This window comes from Zonotrichia albicollis, chromosome 7 (assembly GCF_047830755.1).
Source record: "Zonotrichia albicollis isolate bZonAlb1 chromosome 7, bZonAlb1.hap1, whole genome shotgun sequence".
NCBI classification, from domain to species: Eukaryota; Metazoa; Chordata; class Aves; order Passeriformes; family Passerellidae; genus Zonotrichia; species Zonotrichia albicollis.
In genome coordinates, this window is record NC_133825.1 from 16,415,578 (window position 1) to 16,431,100 (window position 15,523).

The 15,523-nt window shown below is 44.3% G+C and overlaps 1 protein-coding gene and 1 long non-coding RNA gene across 6 annotated transcripts in view; one reads left to right on the forward strand and one right to left on the reverse strand.

The window, feature by feature from the left end:
- The window catches only part of LOC113459778 (uncharacterized), a 572,931-nt gene extending 564,411 nt beyond the window's left edge, over positions 1–8,520 (forward strand). The window contains exons 9-10 of the long non-coding RNA XR_012581053.1: positions 144–5,701; positions 6,376–8,520. This is a non-coding gene — a long non-coding RNA (uncharacterized LOC113459778). The remainder of the gene's footprint in view (positions 1–143; positions 5,702–6,375) is intronic.
- CTNNA3 (catenin alpha 3) overlaps positions 1–15,523 on the reverse strand; it is a 410,743-nt gene that overhangs the window by 3,818 nt on the left and 391,402 nt on the right. For all 5 annotated transcript variants that reach the window (XM_074544396.1, XM_074544398.1, XM_074544395.1 and 2 more), the window contains one exon: positions 11,824–11,958. In XM_074544396.1, the coding sequence (XP_074400497.1) occupies positions 11,824–11,958 (135 nt within the window). The remainder of the gene's footprint in view (positions 1–11,823; positions 11,959–15,523) is intronic.

A 15,523-nucleotide genomic window follows, 5' to 3' on the forward strand; every position in this document is an offset into this window, starting at 1 on the left:
TAATTCCCACATTTTCCTTTTGTGTGTTTGATCACTGTGCTCATGCTTTGCTGCTCAGATTTATTGTGATGTATGGAAATTCATGCTGGTGGAACAGATAAATGCTTTGGAAGATAATGCTAATTGTTTTTTTTCTGTAACAGGAATACATGATGCTTGTCTGCAGGGTCCTATTGCAATTACTACTGATGGGTAATGAAACCAACTTGAAGAAGAGCTGTGAAAATGCGACCACTTGCTTCCTTTGTTTCAGCACTAGGTGAGGCCTCCAGCTGCTCCTGCCCCATTCCAGGCTCCCATGGGTGCTCTGGAGCAGTGCTGGGATTCTCTGGAGTGTCTGCCTCTGGCTCTGTCAGAGCTGCTGAACCTGTTCTCAGCAGCCAAGATCTGTATGGGGTATTGAAAGTGGGATAACCCACAGAAATCCCAGTGACTGTGGGGAGTGCCACCCAAGGGCAGGATGCAGAGCAAACACAGCCCATCCCCATCCCCTTCCCCAGCACCCAGCACAGCCACAGCAGTGCCACAGCAGGGGTGTCCCTGTCACTGCTCAGGGACAGCAACCAGGAGCACTGGGGAAGCTCTCCATGGCTGGGATGGAGAAACAGTAGGAACACTTCAAAATGGGAGAGCCTCCACACTTCACGTTCTAAACATCCCCTTTGCTGAATCATTTGTGTAAAAGCACTGAAGCCAGTTCTCTTAAGGGCTCTCTGTGGGTTTAGTGGCAGAGTGATCCTGTCCTTTGCCATCCAGCCCAACCCCAGAGCCTTGGGCAAGGTACAGATTTACAAATGGGGTTATTAGGAGAGGTTTGAGGACTTCTCCCTTTGCCAGATCAAACAAACTGATCAGGTGAGAGAGGTGTGTTATTATTGTCTGTCTTCATTCTCACTGTGTAACACAAATACGAATAAGGCAGAAATAAAAAATTCAGCCAAGAGGCTGGATTTAGTTGCAATTTGGAAACATCTCTGAACTGGCAGAAGAATCTTCTAGTTAATACAACACACACTGCTGCTCTCTGGAAATGCAAAAAACAAAAAAAAATTTAAAAGATAACTGGTTTAATGCACACATATGATGGCAAACTGAAATTATCTCAATTCCCCAAGAAAAGGTGTAAAATCTACCAGATGGCTTCCGAAGTTCATTGCATGCTGCAGCAGGTGAACTCTCTAGAAAGGGCTGCCAGTCTGTAGCAGCCCTATGGTGTCTGCAGGGCACTGGTGCCATCAGAGGGCACCTGGGTGTGTTTGGGAGCTGAATCACTGAGCTGGGCTGCCCAGCCCCTCAGCAGCCTTGGCCTGCAGCACAGCTGCTCTCACACACTGTGACGTGAACTTCAGTGCACATGCTGACCCCCAAATTTCAAACACTCCTTTATACACCTAACACATGTGAAACAAGCCATTTCCCAAGGCTGCAGGCTGTGGGGAAGGTTCTGCTCAGAGTTCCTGTCCCACAGCTCACTGCTGGATGCTGTCACACAGTGTTTACTGGAGCAGGAGGAGACACAGCTCCATAGGAAATTCTTTCTTTCATGTTAACCTGAGGACTGGTTATACACAGATACACCTCTGCTTGCACACACACACACATATGAAATTTCAATTATCTGTTGCTATCTAGAAGAGCTGACAACACCATAATTCTGACAGCTTCTTTAAAGATTTGAATATCTTTTTTGTTCCCCTACCCTAACAGTCCAGCACTGGCAGAGTAACACTGCTATGAAGCTGCTTGGACAAAAAGAAAGATGATTTTGGTTCTCTGGCAGATGGCAATGGGCTTCAGAGGAAGCTCTTTCCCTGAAGTCTCCCAGTGACTGCAGTGTGTGTAGCTGCTCCACCATTCTGAAGTTGCTGGGTGACAGAGGCATGTGAGGAGGGGTAGCAGGTTAGGCACCAAATAAATTCCTGTTTGCATGGCAGGGAAAAAGCTTATTGAAGAAACTGGTAGCATCCAGGCAGGATGCTACAAAGCTTCAGCTGTTCTTTATTGTGACCTCGGTGTGTGTAGTATGGAACATGGAGAGTGCTGAGGTGAGCAGCAGAACTTAGCTGGCCTTTCCTCTCCTGTGGAAACTGAACAGGTACCTCCTCCTTGTGCCCCCTGTGGCTTCTTCCACAAATCAGCTGTGGAACAGCCTAGGGCTCCTTCACCCCACCCCTGAGATCACAAAAACTGCACTTTCACTGTTTTCTAAACTACAATCATAGGTATCTACTGTGCCCAGCTTTGGTGAGGCTGTACCTGAACCCAGCGTGCAGCTGTGTCAGCCTCGAGGTCTGCCAGGGGACAGCTGCCAACTGCAGCACTCCAAACGCTGGAGAGCCACAGCCTGACTCCAACCCAGCTGCAGAGCTGTTCCAAGAGGCAGAATTCCCCTGCCCCTTGCCACGCCACAGGAACTGAACCTCTGCCAGAGCACTAAACCTCTACAAAGGATGCCCTGAGGCACAAAGAGCCGTGCAGGCTGTGAGGAACAGCTCCGTGTGTCCCTGCTGCAAGGTACTCACCTGGGGCCCACCAAGGATGCTGGACCTGGGCTTCTGCTGCATTACCTGGGGCTGGGCTGACTCAGAACAGGCACTGAGGTGCAGGGACACTCAGTTAATGCTGCCCTTTAGGCTGGCTGCCCACAGCATTGGCTGTGTCCTTGTGTCTACCTGGCCCTTCACCTTTCTGATGCATCCCGCACTTGTCTTCCAAAGAGGAAGGTTGTGTGGGGTGGGGTATTAACTGCACTCAGAATTTTGGAGAACCTTTTAGATGTTCTTAGATGTGTACTACAGATGATAACAATCCGGCCATACATTTAATTTCCTCTCTTTTTGGCTTTAGAGAGCAGTTGTTTTTCTACCTCAATGCCAGTAACACTGTACAGTTTGGTGGAAATCTTTTCTTTAAAACTGATGTACTCAAGAACTGCTTTCACTTGAATGCTTTTATCTCAGATATTCAGTAGGCTCTTCAAAGTCTCATATCTAGGAAAACTGAAGAAATGAAACATGGCATAAATAAAAGCCTGATAAAATATTCATGGAGCGTTTAAGTCCATTTCACTTCGAGAGATGTAGCTGCAAACTCTTCAATGCACAGCAAGCGGTACATAAAGATTCGCTGGTAAAACAAACAAACCAACCAACCCCAAACTAAAACCTGCTTTATTTTTGCCTAACTTCACTTTTGCTCTATCAGCATTTTCCATGGAGATGAAATGTCCCAGCCTTCAGATTTTACAGGTCTGTGTAAGTCAAGACAATAATTCATTAAAGGCTTTAGGAAAAACATCCCTTGACATTTCTTTCTTTACCTGTCCTGTGAGCAATAGTACTTGGCCGCCATTGCAAAAGGAATTCCGAATTATTCTGACCATTGTAATTTTACACTGGGTGAAACACACACAATACAGAGCAGAGACAGTATTTTTAAGAAAAAAATTCCCACCCCAAATCAGGCTGGCAGCACTTGTGCTGAAATCCACTCTCTCCCTTCTCCAGTACTTTCATTTCTCCTCTGTAGCAAGTCCTAAGAGCAAGAAAGCAAACTCTCCTCTGCATAACAAAGCTGAAGGAAAATGTTGGACAAGAAATGAATTTTGAAACTTTTTTTCCAGTTTACTTACATGCATTGTATTTTTCTCATTTTGGTAAAGTTATTTCATGTCCACCAAATACAAGAATTTTAAACAGTGTTTGAAGTCTGGACTTAAAATTCTTTTGGAAACAAGGCCAGTTATTAAAAATTGATTTTAATTGAAACACAAGGTTCATTACGTAAATTCCTAGAAGCAGATTTCCTTTGGTACGCTATACTGAGAGACTAGGACTGAATTTATATTTCTTTGACAGCTACATCTGAAAGTTACATGAGTTCTACATTTTTGTGGAGAGCAGTGTGTCTGAGTAGTGCTGCATTTCAGGGAAGGAGTCCTTACTATATTGTGCTTTTGATTTTAGTCCTGCTTTTTTACCAGGTGTAGCTAATTGCTGTTCTGAATTATTTTATGGCTCTTTCACTAAGGTTGTTACATAAAATAGTCATTTAATCCCTTAAGACTAAAAGAAGTCAAACAATTCAAAAAGACTGAAATCTCCATTGTTGAAGGCACTGGAATTTTTACTGGGCCTTGGCCAGGATTTGAACACCATTTACTTGCCTGCTTTTCTGAGCCTCCTTTTTTTCCCGCTCAGAGTAGTGGTAATTTCCTTTAAGTGGAAATGGGGATCTTGGTCTAACCATGGCAGCAGAAGACAGAAAAGTCAGGTGTCCAAGAAAAGCACAGCAAAGCTGGAAGCACTTGGTTAGCTGCCATGTGTGCTGACAGATGACACACAGAACCTGTCACAGATTCAACCCCAGCACAGTTTAGATGGGAAATGAGCCAAAGGGAGCCTTGCCACTGTGATATTTTCTCTGGGAGCTGTTCCCTCAGTGTTTTGCTCACCTCTGCTTCACCATGCTCTCACTCTGGGATACTGGAGAGGTTTCATCCCCATGGATATGGCCTAAGGAAAACAGCTTCAGTGCTTGATTTTCTTTTCAAGGAACTGAGTTTTTCTAGAAATGTGGCTATTCTATTGGTTATCTATGTTTGTGTGTCCATCCAGTGACTGCACTGAACACCTCAGGGGTGTCTGGGGTCTGTTCCATGTTTTACCCATTTTTCAGGTGGGGAAATTGAATCTAATGGACTGAAAACTAACCATTACTAGAGTCTTCTTCAGGCTAAGCAGGATTCAAAGGGCTGAAACTGAGTTCTGCAATTAGGCCAGGCCTATGTCCAAGCTAAATGATAAACAACTTACATTAAGGGCTGTGAAATTGTTCCTGTGCAACAACATAATGGAGCAGATGCTTAGCCAGGCAGATCGCTCAGTCCCTCCCCACTACTGCTGCTTTCACTTCCAGGGAGGATTTTAAAAATCTATTTTAAAAATCTCTTTTAAAAAACAGGCCCTTGAGGAAAAGAACAGTGGCTTAACATAAATCTTTTCCTTACTGTTGAGGAAGAAATTGAGTGTTTGTTGCAACAATATTTTACATACACTGAGGCTGAGAACTATAGGACACATCCTGATTTTGCTAACTGCCAGAGTAATTATTACTGGGAAAAGTTAGCTGTCCTTTAGTGTACATTACCATTATTTCCTACTCCTTTAAATTAGTTTTTCTCATAGATGCAGCTTAGAATGCAGCAGTAACTGAGGTCTCTGTAAGTGATTGACAGGAAAATCTTCAGTGGTGAAGGCATGGGGCTGTTTGCCAGCTGCCACAGCAGGGCACCTGGGCCAGGACAGCCTTTCCCTGGGGTGTGGATAGCCAGGGATTGGGACTGTGTCAGCCAAAGGCCTGCGGGCAGAGACTCTCCCTTGCATTTTTCTAACTTCTGGCTTACAGCTTTGCTTCTGTGTTTTCACCTTTGGTTCAGCCCTCACAGCTGGAACGCATTCATTGCAGTGTCATGCTGGAAACTTGTGATTTAACAAGCCCAGGAACTTAGCAAGGGAAACAGATATTTCAGTCCAGCCTTGGAGCATGAAGTTAGACACATTAAAGCACCTCCATTTGGCACAAAAGCAGCCTGATGTCAGTGTTTAAGTTAAAGTCTGGCTCTTGAGATACCAGGGGGAAGAGCTGAAGATAAATGAGACATTTGCAGGAACAGCAAAGGGAAACAGCGCTTAGTGCACAGGTAAGGCTAGCCAGCCTGGGGTGGAGGGGGAAAATTCTGTGCCTGTTAGCCAATTCTGGGATACTGGGACTCTTGTGAGTTTGCTCTTCAAGACCCTTCCTTTTTAAGGCCAAAAGGCTTTGTCTCCCTTGCCAAGTACAATATAAAATTAAGCATAAGCAGATAATGACTGTAAATAGCATAAAACAGAATTGCCTGATGAAAGTAATGGAGCACAATATTAATATGTAAGATATGTTAATTTTCTGCCCTGCGAAATAATTCCCTCTAGTTAAAGCCATTGCTGGAAAAAGAGCAAACTGGCAAGGTGAGGTGCAAGCCTATTGCTGTGCAGTGCTTGTAAGTGAAGTATCAGCTTATCTGCATAAATGAATGCAATTATTGTCAATCTGCAAATGTTACCCCATTATTTTGTGCCTGAAGAGGCACCAGTTTAATTATTAGGAGGGAATGTCCATTTCCTATTTAATCACTCCTAATAAAGACTTAGTGAATCCTTACCATTTGGATTGATGCAGCCTAGAACCTGACAATGCCAGTACTCCCAATATTGGGCGGGCCTATGAAAGACTAAATAGTGAGCAAGGAATTTTTAATGAATGAAAATAACAAAACTGCAATGCATGGAGACCGAGAAGGTGATGATCCATAACTCTTCCTCTCTTTCTCTGTAGAGGACCCCCTCTAACCTCCATAATGAGGGGCTGACTAGAGAGAAATTACCAAAGCTTGGGAATGGACAGTGAGAAGGGCAGACTACACGCGTGTGCAGCCTGAAGTCCAAAAGCCACTAAAAAAAGAGAGCAGTGAGAAGAGCTGCCAGGTGGGAAGTCCACAAAGCATCCCAGCTGCCAAGGGAGAGTGGCCTAAATAACCTCCACTGATGAACTGTATGAACAGCCAGGGATGAACTGCAGGAAGAAAACCCCCAGGGTTGGGGGGCTGAGCACAGCAGCAGGGCAGACACGGGCACAGGGCACACAGGTCACAAACAGCTGAAGAGGACTGAGCTGTGTTTATGGATTTCAACAGTTTTTCATATGCATAATGCTCTTGGTTGTCATTCCATGCTGGCAGCCAGCATGGAATCCTCCAGTGCAGATCATGTAGGTGAGAACACAGTTTGCTGCTGACAGAGACACAGCTGCCCTTGTGCCATGGCACTGCCACCCACTGCTCCACAGTACCATCCAAGGTTAACCTGGAGCACCAGTTCAGGGCTCCTTTGGTTTAGGGCTCCTTGCTCCACCACAGCATCATCCAGAACTGGTAAGACAGCGACTGTGGCTGCTCTGTTCCAAGAAGACAGTTCTTTCTTTTGCAGGTCTGCACATATGTGACACTACATCCTCTGCTTTTCATCCCTCTCTTCCTCTCTATTGCTCCTTAGGCTTCAAGAGAGGCTAGTTTGGGTAATTTTTTAAATGAGCTGCTACTCTTGTGACAAGGAATTTTCCTGGAAGGTGATTTAAACCCAAGATCCTTGTTCTAATGGTTGGAGAAGAGAGGTAGGGGTGAATGTAAGAGCCATCCCAAAACAGTGCTTTTATGTGTGGATTCCACCAGCTGGTACTTGAAGTGGCTTTGTCACTGTGGAAGTTGGTACTGACCCATCTGAACATGGAAATGTGTCATTTCTCACAGAAAAGGAGCTTCCCCCCTCAGCTTTTGCGCTGCCAGACGCCTGTCCCAGCTCCTGAAGGAGGGACTGTGAGGAGCCAATGCCAGCCACAGGAGGGGAGCATGCCCGAGCACCAGGGAGGTCATTCCTGCACACGCCTACATGGATGCAGGGGGCAGCAAACAATGGAGAAACCTGTAGGATTATTTCCTAATGCTCTTTCTGGTAGATTTCTTTTCCTGTAGCAGATCTTCACTAACCAGATTCAGGTATTTGGAGACTCCCAAATTTTTTTACTTAATGCACAATAAAACTTTTACTATCTGCAAGGGCTTGCTGTCTCATTTTCTGATTCTCATTGAGACAAGATCAGAATTGGGGAGAATATAAAATATAATCCTATTCCAGCTACAGTTCTGACTCCTGCATTTTCTGGAGTTCTAATATTGTTTTCTGGGCAGGGAAAAGGTGGGAAAGGGGAGAAGAACCCCTCTGCTGTCTCACACAGAACTTGGGTTTGTAATTTATTTCAAGGCCAGCTAACCTAGCAATGTGATCAATTTCTAAGCTCCCACATGCACTTTGAAAACTGGAACTTGCTCCAGCTTTTAAGAAAAGCAATTCAGTAACCAGCCATTTTATACCACTAGTGCATTTCTCTCCTTTTCAACTGAGCAATTTATCTGCACAATGTAAATCCCACTATTCTTCTAAAACTGAAGCAATTGAAACATAAAGAGCTAAATTAATACAAAAGGCCATCACTGGTTGGTTGGGCTGCAGTTTCAGATCACCACAATTTTAATTGCAGGGGAGCAGTTGAGCACAGTCAGTCACAAATGGCCTCCCCTTCCCAAAACAGAGACCAGGGAGACTTTTTTAAAATTTTCGAGAAATTTTTCATAACCACTGGTGGCAACCATGTCTCCACTGTCTTTAAAAGGCCTGGAGTGAGAGCACGTCTCTTTTGACACTGGCTAGCAATCTGACTCTTTTCTATGTAGCACCCATATTATTTTTTTTTAAAAAAAAGAACACAGTCATTGTTGGAGCATTTTCTAAGATTATTTAAGAGAGTAGCAACCTTGCAGCATCTCACCTTGATTTCACAGAACACCCCCAAAGCCTTTCAGGCCTCTGAGCACGCTCTCCATTTCAATGGCTCCCAAAGGAAGCACCTCCTTGCCTGTTTACTGAGCTAGAGGGGATTGGTGCAGCACTTGGGGCAATAATCACTGCCCGAGTGAAGCTGCACTCCAGCACACAGGGCAATAATCACTGCCCTGGTGAGGCCGCACTCAGCCCTTGGGGCAATAATCACTGCCCCAGCGAGGCTGCACTCAGCACTTGGTGCAATAATCACTGCCCCGGCGAGGCCGCACTCAGCACTTGGGGCAATAATCACTGCCCCGGCGAGGCTGCACTCAGCACACGGGGCAATAATCACTGCCCTGGTGAGGCTGCACTCAGCACATGCAATAATCACTGCCCTGGTGAGGCTGCACACAGCACAGCGCCAGGGATGGCACCGCGTGGGAGGGGCTGGGGCAGAGAGGCAGCGTGAGCAAGACTGTGATTGGCTGCAGGAGCATAGGAGCAGGAAGCTGACTGGACGGTAGGATGCGTGGGCAGAGTATGAGCAGGAAGCTGATTGGACAGGAGGACACATGGGCAGAGTGCAAGCAGGAAGCTGATTGGACAGTAGGATGCGCGGGCAGAGTGCGAGCAAGAAGCTGATTGGACAGTAGGATGCGTGGGCAGAGTGCGAGCAGGAAGCTCATTGGACAGTAGGATGCGCGGGCAGAGTATGAGCAGGAAGCTGATTGGACAGTAGGATGCGCGGGCAGAGTGCGAGCAGGAAGCTGATTGGACAGGAGGATGTGCGGGGAGTGCAAGCAGGAAGCTGATTGGACAGCAGGACATGTGGGCAGCAGCATGGCAGGTGAGGCAGCCAATGGGTGCCCTTCTTCTGTTAAATTCTGTTAAGTCTCAGGTTGGTTTCAGTTCTGTTGGGTTAGAATTAAAGGTATGAAAAGGGGCCAATTTCTACAATAACAAGACCTCCTTGGGATGCATCAGGGGGTCCGTGTCGCTTCATTCCCCACTGCCACAAACAAGCAGTTGGCTTTCTCAAGTTCCTGGCTGCACACAGGACAAATTCTGACCCTCCTTCCCTGAAGCAGGGCTAGGATCTATAGGCATATCTTCGGGATTATCAATAAGTTAAATTTGGGGTTTCATTTTCAGAACTTAAAATTTTTGCACCAGACAGATTATGCACTGTTGACACGAGCGACACAACAAAAACGGTAAAGAAAACAATGTGAGTATTCTACAGCAGGAGGCAGAAATAGCAAGAACCAAACTTGGTTCCAATATCTGACTTTACTGTAACCCACACTGATCACAGAACTGCTTGTGAAAAGAAACAAGTAAGGAAGATAAACTTGGTTAATGTGCTGTCCAAGTAAAAACAAGCATTGGCTTCAGAAATTATCCATGCAATTAAAAGTATGTAACTGTATGTTCCAGAGGTTCGAATGTGGTGTCTAAATTACCATTTAAATTAGCCAGCACAAGTATCCTATAGAAATGAGTGTTTCAAACCTCACCTCAGCACCAAAAGGCTCATTTCCAATTATTTATAAACTACATAAAATGTAATAATAGTTTTATTGAAAGAGAAATAGGGATAGGCAGGCCTAGAGACAGAAATAGGAACGTACAGATATTGATGGATAGAGACAGGGGTAGACAGGCACAGGGAGAGGCAGAGATAGGTACAGAGAGGTTGACACAGGTAGAGGCTGCTCTAGAGAGTTGTGAGTATAGACAGGTGTAGAGAGGTACAGACAGGCATGGACAGGTAGACAGACGGGCTGACAGGTATGGACAGACAGACAGAGGTGCTGACAGATTTTGTCAAGCAGAGGTAGATATTGACTATCTAGATAAAAGAAATTTTTGACAGGGAGAGGAAGTGACAGGTACACATAGACATTGACAGAGAGGTACAGACAGATCCTGACAGATTCTATTAGATCCTGACATTCTCTAAGATTTTCACCGATTCTGTTAGATTTTGGCAGATTCTGACACATTTTGACAAATTCTCTTGTATTCTGATGGGTTCTGACAGAGATATTGGCAGGGCTGGAGACAGATCTTTGACAGAGCTTTTGTCAGATATTGACAGGTACCGAGAGGGAGATATACATAAGGACAGAGAGTGACAAGTACTGACAGGTGGACTAAGTATAGATGGATAGAGACATGTATAGATGACATGTATAGATATAGGTAGAGATGTATATAGATGTACATAGAGAGAGGTGTAGATACATACAGATATATATAGAGATACATATAAACAGAGATAGGTTTAGACAGGCAGAGCTAAATACTGACAGGTATAGATAGGTACTGACAGGCATGGACAGGCACAGGTACAGACAGGCAGAGATAAGTACACACAGGTATAGATAAATACAGAGAGCTGTAGATAGGGATAGACAGAAATGGGTAACCTGAGACAGGTGTAGGTGGATAAAGACAGAATCAGGCAGAGATTAATACAGATAGATACAGACAGATGGAGGGACATAGAGACAGGTATCATGGGGGTAGATAGGTATAGAGAGATACAGACAGATAAAGATCAGGATACACAGAGACAGATGAACACAGATAGCCAGGGATAGGTACAGACACAGAGGAACAGCTGGGGGGAGAGAGATACAGAGAGCAAGCATTCCAAACAATGTGAGTGAAGTTCCCCTCAACACAGTGCCAAGTATGTGAAGGGTAGGAATGTGCCCAGTGTCTTACCTGGGTTTGGCTGTTTGGCAGATTTATACCTTGAAACCACAACCCTGTGTGCTCCAGGCAGAAACACATCACAGAACATGGGAATGTGAAGGCATTTATGGATGGCTATGCTGAGGCCAAGTGCATAAAAGCTCCATAAAAGCACAAAATATCTTTTCCATGGCTAATGATACTTGGCTGTAAAGGAGCTAATAACTCTTAAAGCAAATTTAAGCAAAATCAATAAATTCACTCAGGAATCAAGTCACTTTGCTCTTCCTGTTATTTATCTCTGTAGACCTGTAGAATGTCTTGCAGCATTTTTTTCTGCCCTGGAACTCCACCCTGGACTGTTTTCACTGTGTTCAGACACACCCATAAGCTTGCATTCCACATATGCAAGCTAATGCACCTTAGAGTTCTTCAAACCAGACTACTTCAGAAAAACAGTGATAATGTGATGTGAGAATTTTAAAATAAAAGGTGATTATTATTCCTTTAAATAATAAATAAATAAATTCCTTTAAACAGCCAGAAGTCCTATGTGTCACTGCTGTAGATTCTTGCTGTTAAGTGGGTATTAGAAAAGAAAACAGGATTTGGAGTGAAGTGGAACATGCTGCAAGCACAGGAAAGCCCAACTCAAGTGTAACACCTAATCTAACAGAGCACTTGGTGCCATTTTTCTACTTACTGCAGACATGATGAGCTCTCCACCGAGATGCTGGATTTCTGCTTTAACCTGGCTGCAGATCTTGAGCTGGTGGGAGTACAGCTTTATCTGTTCTAGGTAAGCTAGCAAATCCTGTTTGCACGACTGGTCTGGGCACTGCAAAGAACAATAAATAAAGCACTTCAGTAACTGCTGATTCAGAATGATATCTCAGGAATCATTGAAACTTCACTGGGGAGTATTCCAGTTGCAGACTACTGGATCCTTGCTTTTCACTGCAGTTTATCAGGCTGCTAAGTTCATTCCTCTTGGGAAGTTTTTTAATCTATAGTTGGAAGCTCAGATGAAGCCTAAGATTCCCCACATGCACTCTGTATTTAACATTGCTGTGCTTGCCTTAGCAGTATTTCTAAACATATCTTTAATGTATAGAGTAATTACTTCCAGTCCTTAGATGATCTCTAAGAAAATACCTCTATAAACAGTGATGAGAGCAATCCAAACAGATTTCATGGGCAATGTAACCACACATGCAGAGACATGTTAACATCTGTATGTTATGCTTTATCTTGTAACCAGATCTATGGGGTTTTTTTGTGTTCCATCCAGACTGTACTGAACTCAATCTGCAGATCCTCTCTCGCTGTGGGAACAGCAAAATTCGAATGTCTTATGGAAAAGTCACAATAAGAATTGTCAATATTTTTAACAATACAGATTTATATTACAGAAATAAAACCAGGATTGCTGTAACCTATTTTTTTCCCAAAATCCATGGAGTACTTGGAGTGCAATGTTGCTCTGTGGGTACCAGGCCAGCCATGAAAGGCTGGGTATGAATTTGTTCTAAGGCTGATTCCCATTGCTCTGGCAGAATAAAGGGATCCCAAGGGGACTGGTGAGGCCCTGCTGTGCTCCCACAGCTGCAGAGAGTAAAAGCATAAATAAGCACAAGATCCCTGCAGGTGCAGACGGGGTGTTGGCCTGGGTGTGGTGCACACATGACAAATACAGCCCCTTCCTTTTGACAGGAAACTCTGCTCAGCTTTGCATACTGAGAAAGCAAAGATACGTCCCCACCAAATGCACACTGTCAGCAATCACCTGTGGTTTTACTGAATTGTGGTCAGTGGACTTAAATCCAAACCCACCAGGAGCCAGAAAAAGCACCAATTCTATTTAACTCCAAAAGTATTTCAGCTCCTGGCTTTGCTGAAGCAACAGTATGTGTTCAAAGGGGTGCTGTGACAATGCTGTTCTGCATGGCTATGCAATAATAGCAAGTTCATGCTTTAGACTTAGCAAAAGGTAACAGTAAACAAGGAAAGTCAGAGTGTACAATTTTAAATTAATTAATATGACTTAACATCAGTCCTTACCTCATGTTCTGCTACGTCCATTATTGTTTCCTGTATTTGGGCACAGTTTACAGCAAAACCAGAACATTTCCTGGACATGTTTTCTTTCTATCTGATGGAAAACTGACCTAAAATATGTTTTTATTTCTTCCTTATTAAGCACTGCCTTAAGAACTGCCCAAATCAGTATTTATATAATAGTATCTCAGTGTTCAGAAAGCTGGAATACTCACTGTTTATTTAATTTAATTAATAAAAAATATACTTCAAATAAAGTACAATACAATCTCTTAGATCATCACAACTCATAATACCAAGATGGTGTATTCCTGGAATGACATTCTTCCTCCTCTGTTTTTTTTTCCTTTCTCCTAAGTTACACTTTGATTTTATCCCTCTGGCCAGAAAAACTCAAGAGAAAGGTGTATAGGGTGCCAATATAGTGCCTCACCACTTCAAACAGTGACAATACCAATTACAGAAGTTCAGAGACAAGAATGATTATTATATAGTACTCTTTTATATTCTTGTGTCAGGCTAGTCACAGTGCTCTCTTACACAGCATTACAGAAGAAATGGGCACCACTTTAGGAATGCTACAGATGATACACATCAAAGGCCAGGAAACTGCACTCAAGAGCAAGACCTTGAGGTTCTGTGCAAACAATTTCAGTACCAGAAGGATTCAAAAAAGCAAATGCAGGGCATTGGATAAGAAAATTCTCCTGAAATGTAATTATGCAGTGGAATATTCACAGCTGCACTACCTGAGTAGATCCCGTGCATCCTTGCCCAGCCAAGGCCCAGATGGAAGGAGGAAGATTGTACTGAATCCTGCAATTCTTCCTCCGTTACAGACCCCAGGGGTCATTAACAGTGATTCCCAGGAGCACAAAACAAAGGAAATGGTTTTTAACATGAGGTTGCTAAATTGCAGAAATCTTTGTTACAGAATGGTGACATTAAAATTTTACGTAAGCAGAAGAAATTACTGGACAAACAAATGGAAAATTATCAAGGACAATTTCCCACGTTGAGCGTATCATACCATATGTTTGGCTGTGTAAATTCTGGCATGGCTGCAAGGGGCTGGGAGCACCATGAAGTCAGGCCATGCTCTCCAAGCTGTGTCAATAGCCACTGTCACCTCCTGGCAGCAGCAGGGAGCAGTGGATCTGTGCCTGAGCTCTGGCTCAGCACTGCAGCAGAGGGCCAGGCTGGCCAGAAAATGAAACCTCATGCCTTGCAGCATGTCAGATCAGCCATCAGCAGATGCTGGGAACAAATGTTCTGCAGGGAGGACACTGCACAAGGAATCATCTACCTACTGCTCAGGAGCAGCTGGTACAAGCAGCACTTGCTCACCAGCAAAACCAAACACTAGGCTGCAACAGAAGGACAATCAATAAATTCTGAGTTTCACCATCCCACAGTAATTGATGGTTACCAGTTTACTGCTGCACATTCCTGGCTGGAACCATCAGATTCTGAGAGGTTTTTCCCCACACATCCTGTGGGCAGTGGCTGTTGCTGGCAAGGGCTTTCTGTAAAAGCAGCATCAGAACTGACCTGCATCCCAAAGATACAGTGCTATTTTACCCAAGGGAGTATCTACCAGAACATCCAAACAATGAAGTTAAAATAATGCAGTAATTAAAACCAGACTGAAACCAGCACTCAGCATCCAAGTGAAAAAGCCTGTGGCACAGCAGTTGCACAGGGGCTGTGAATGAACAATTCACAGGAGCTTCTGCCCACAGACAATTCTGGGTTTGCTTTGTTCTCACTTCATCCCCTTGCTAACCAAGGCCAAAGCATTTCTCTATAGAACCCAAACCTGTCTTCATGGGGATCAACACTGGGGACAACCACACACCACCTACTATAAATGTGTGCTGGGCACAGACAGGAGGCAGCTTTGCTGCTCCCCCCATGGGGTTGTGTCACCCAGAGTGATTATTTACACACTGCAATTAGCTCTGACAAACTGCATTCTGAATGAGCCCAGCCTGACTGGGAGCCCAGTGGGTGCAACACAGAGCAGGTTCTTAATATAGACCTCACTCTTCAGCACATTTCATCAACTCACTGCCTTCTCAGGGCTTCCAGGTCACATCAAGCAGCAAAAATCTTCTGACAGAAGGAACAAAGAACAAAAATTTTCTGACAAAAGGGAACGTGTCCTGATAATGAATTTATAATGCACTTGTGATTCATGTGTGTAAGTTGCTGTTGATGCTGTAACCGTAAGGATTTGGACCCTTGTTACTCTGAGCCATCCTAGAAGTGCTTTGTGACTGTGGGCTGAAATACAGCTGAGTTCTGCTGATTGTACCATGCTGTATGCCTTCCCTTCAAACACA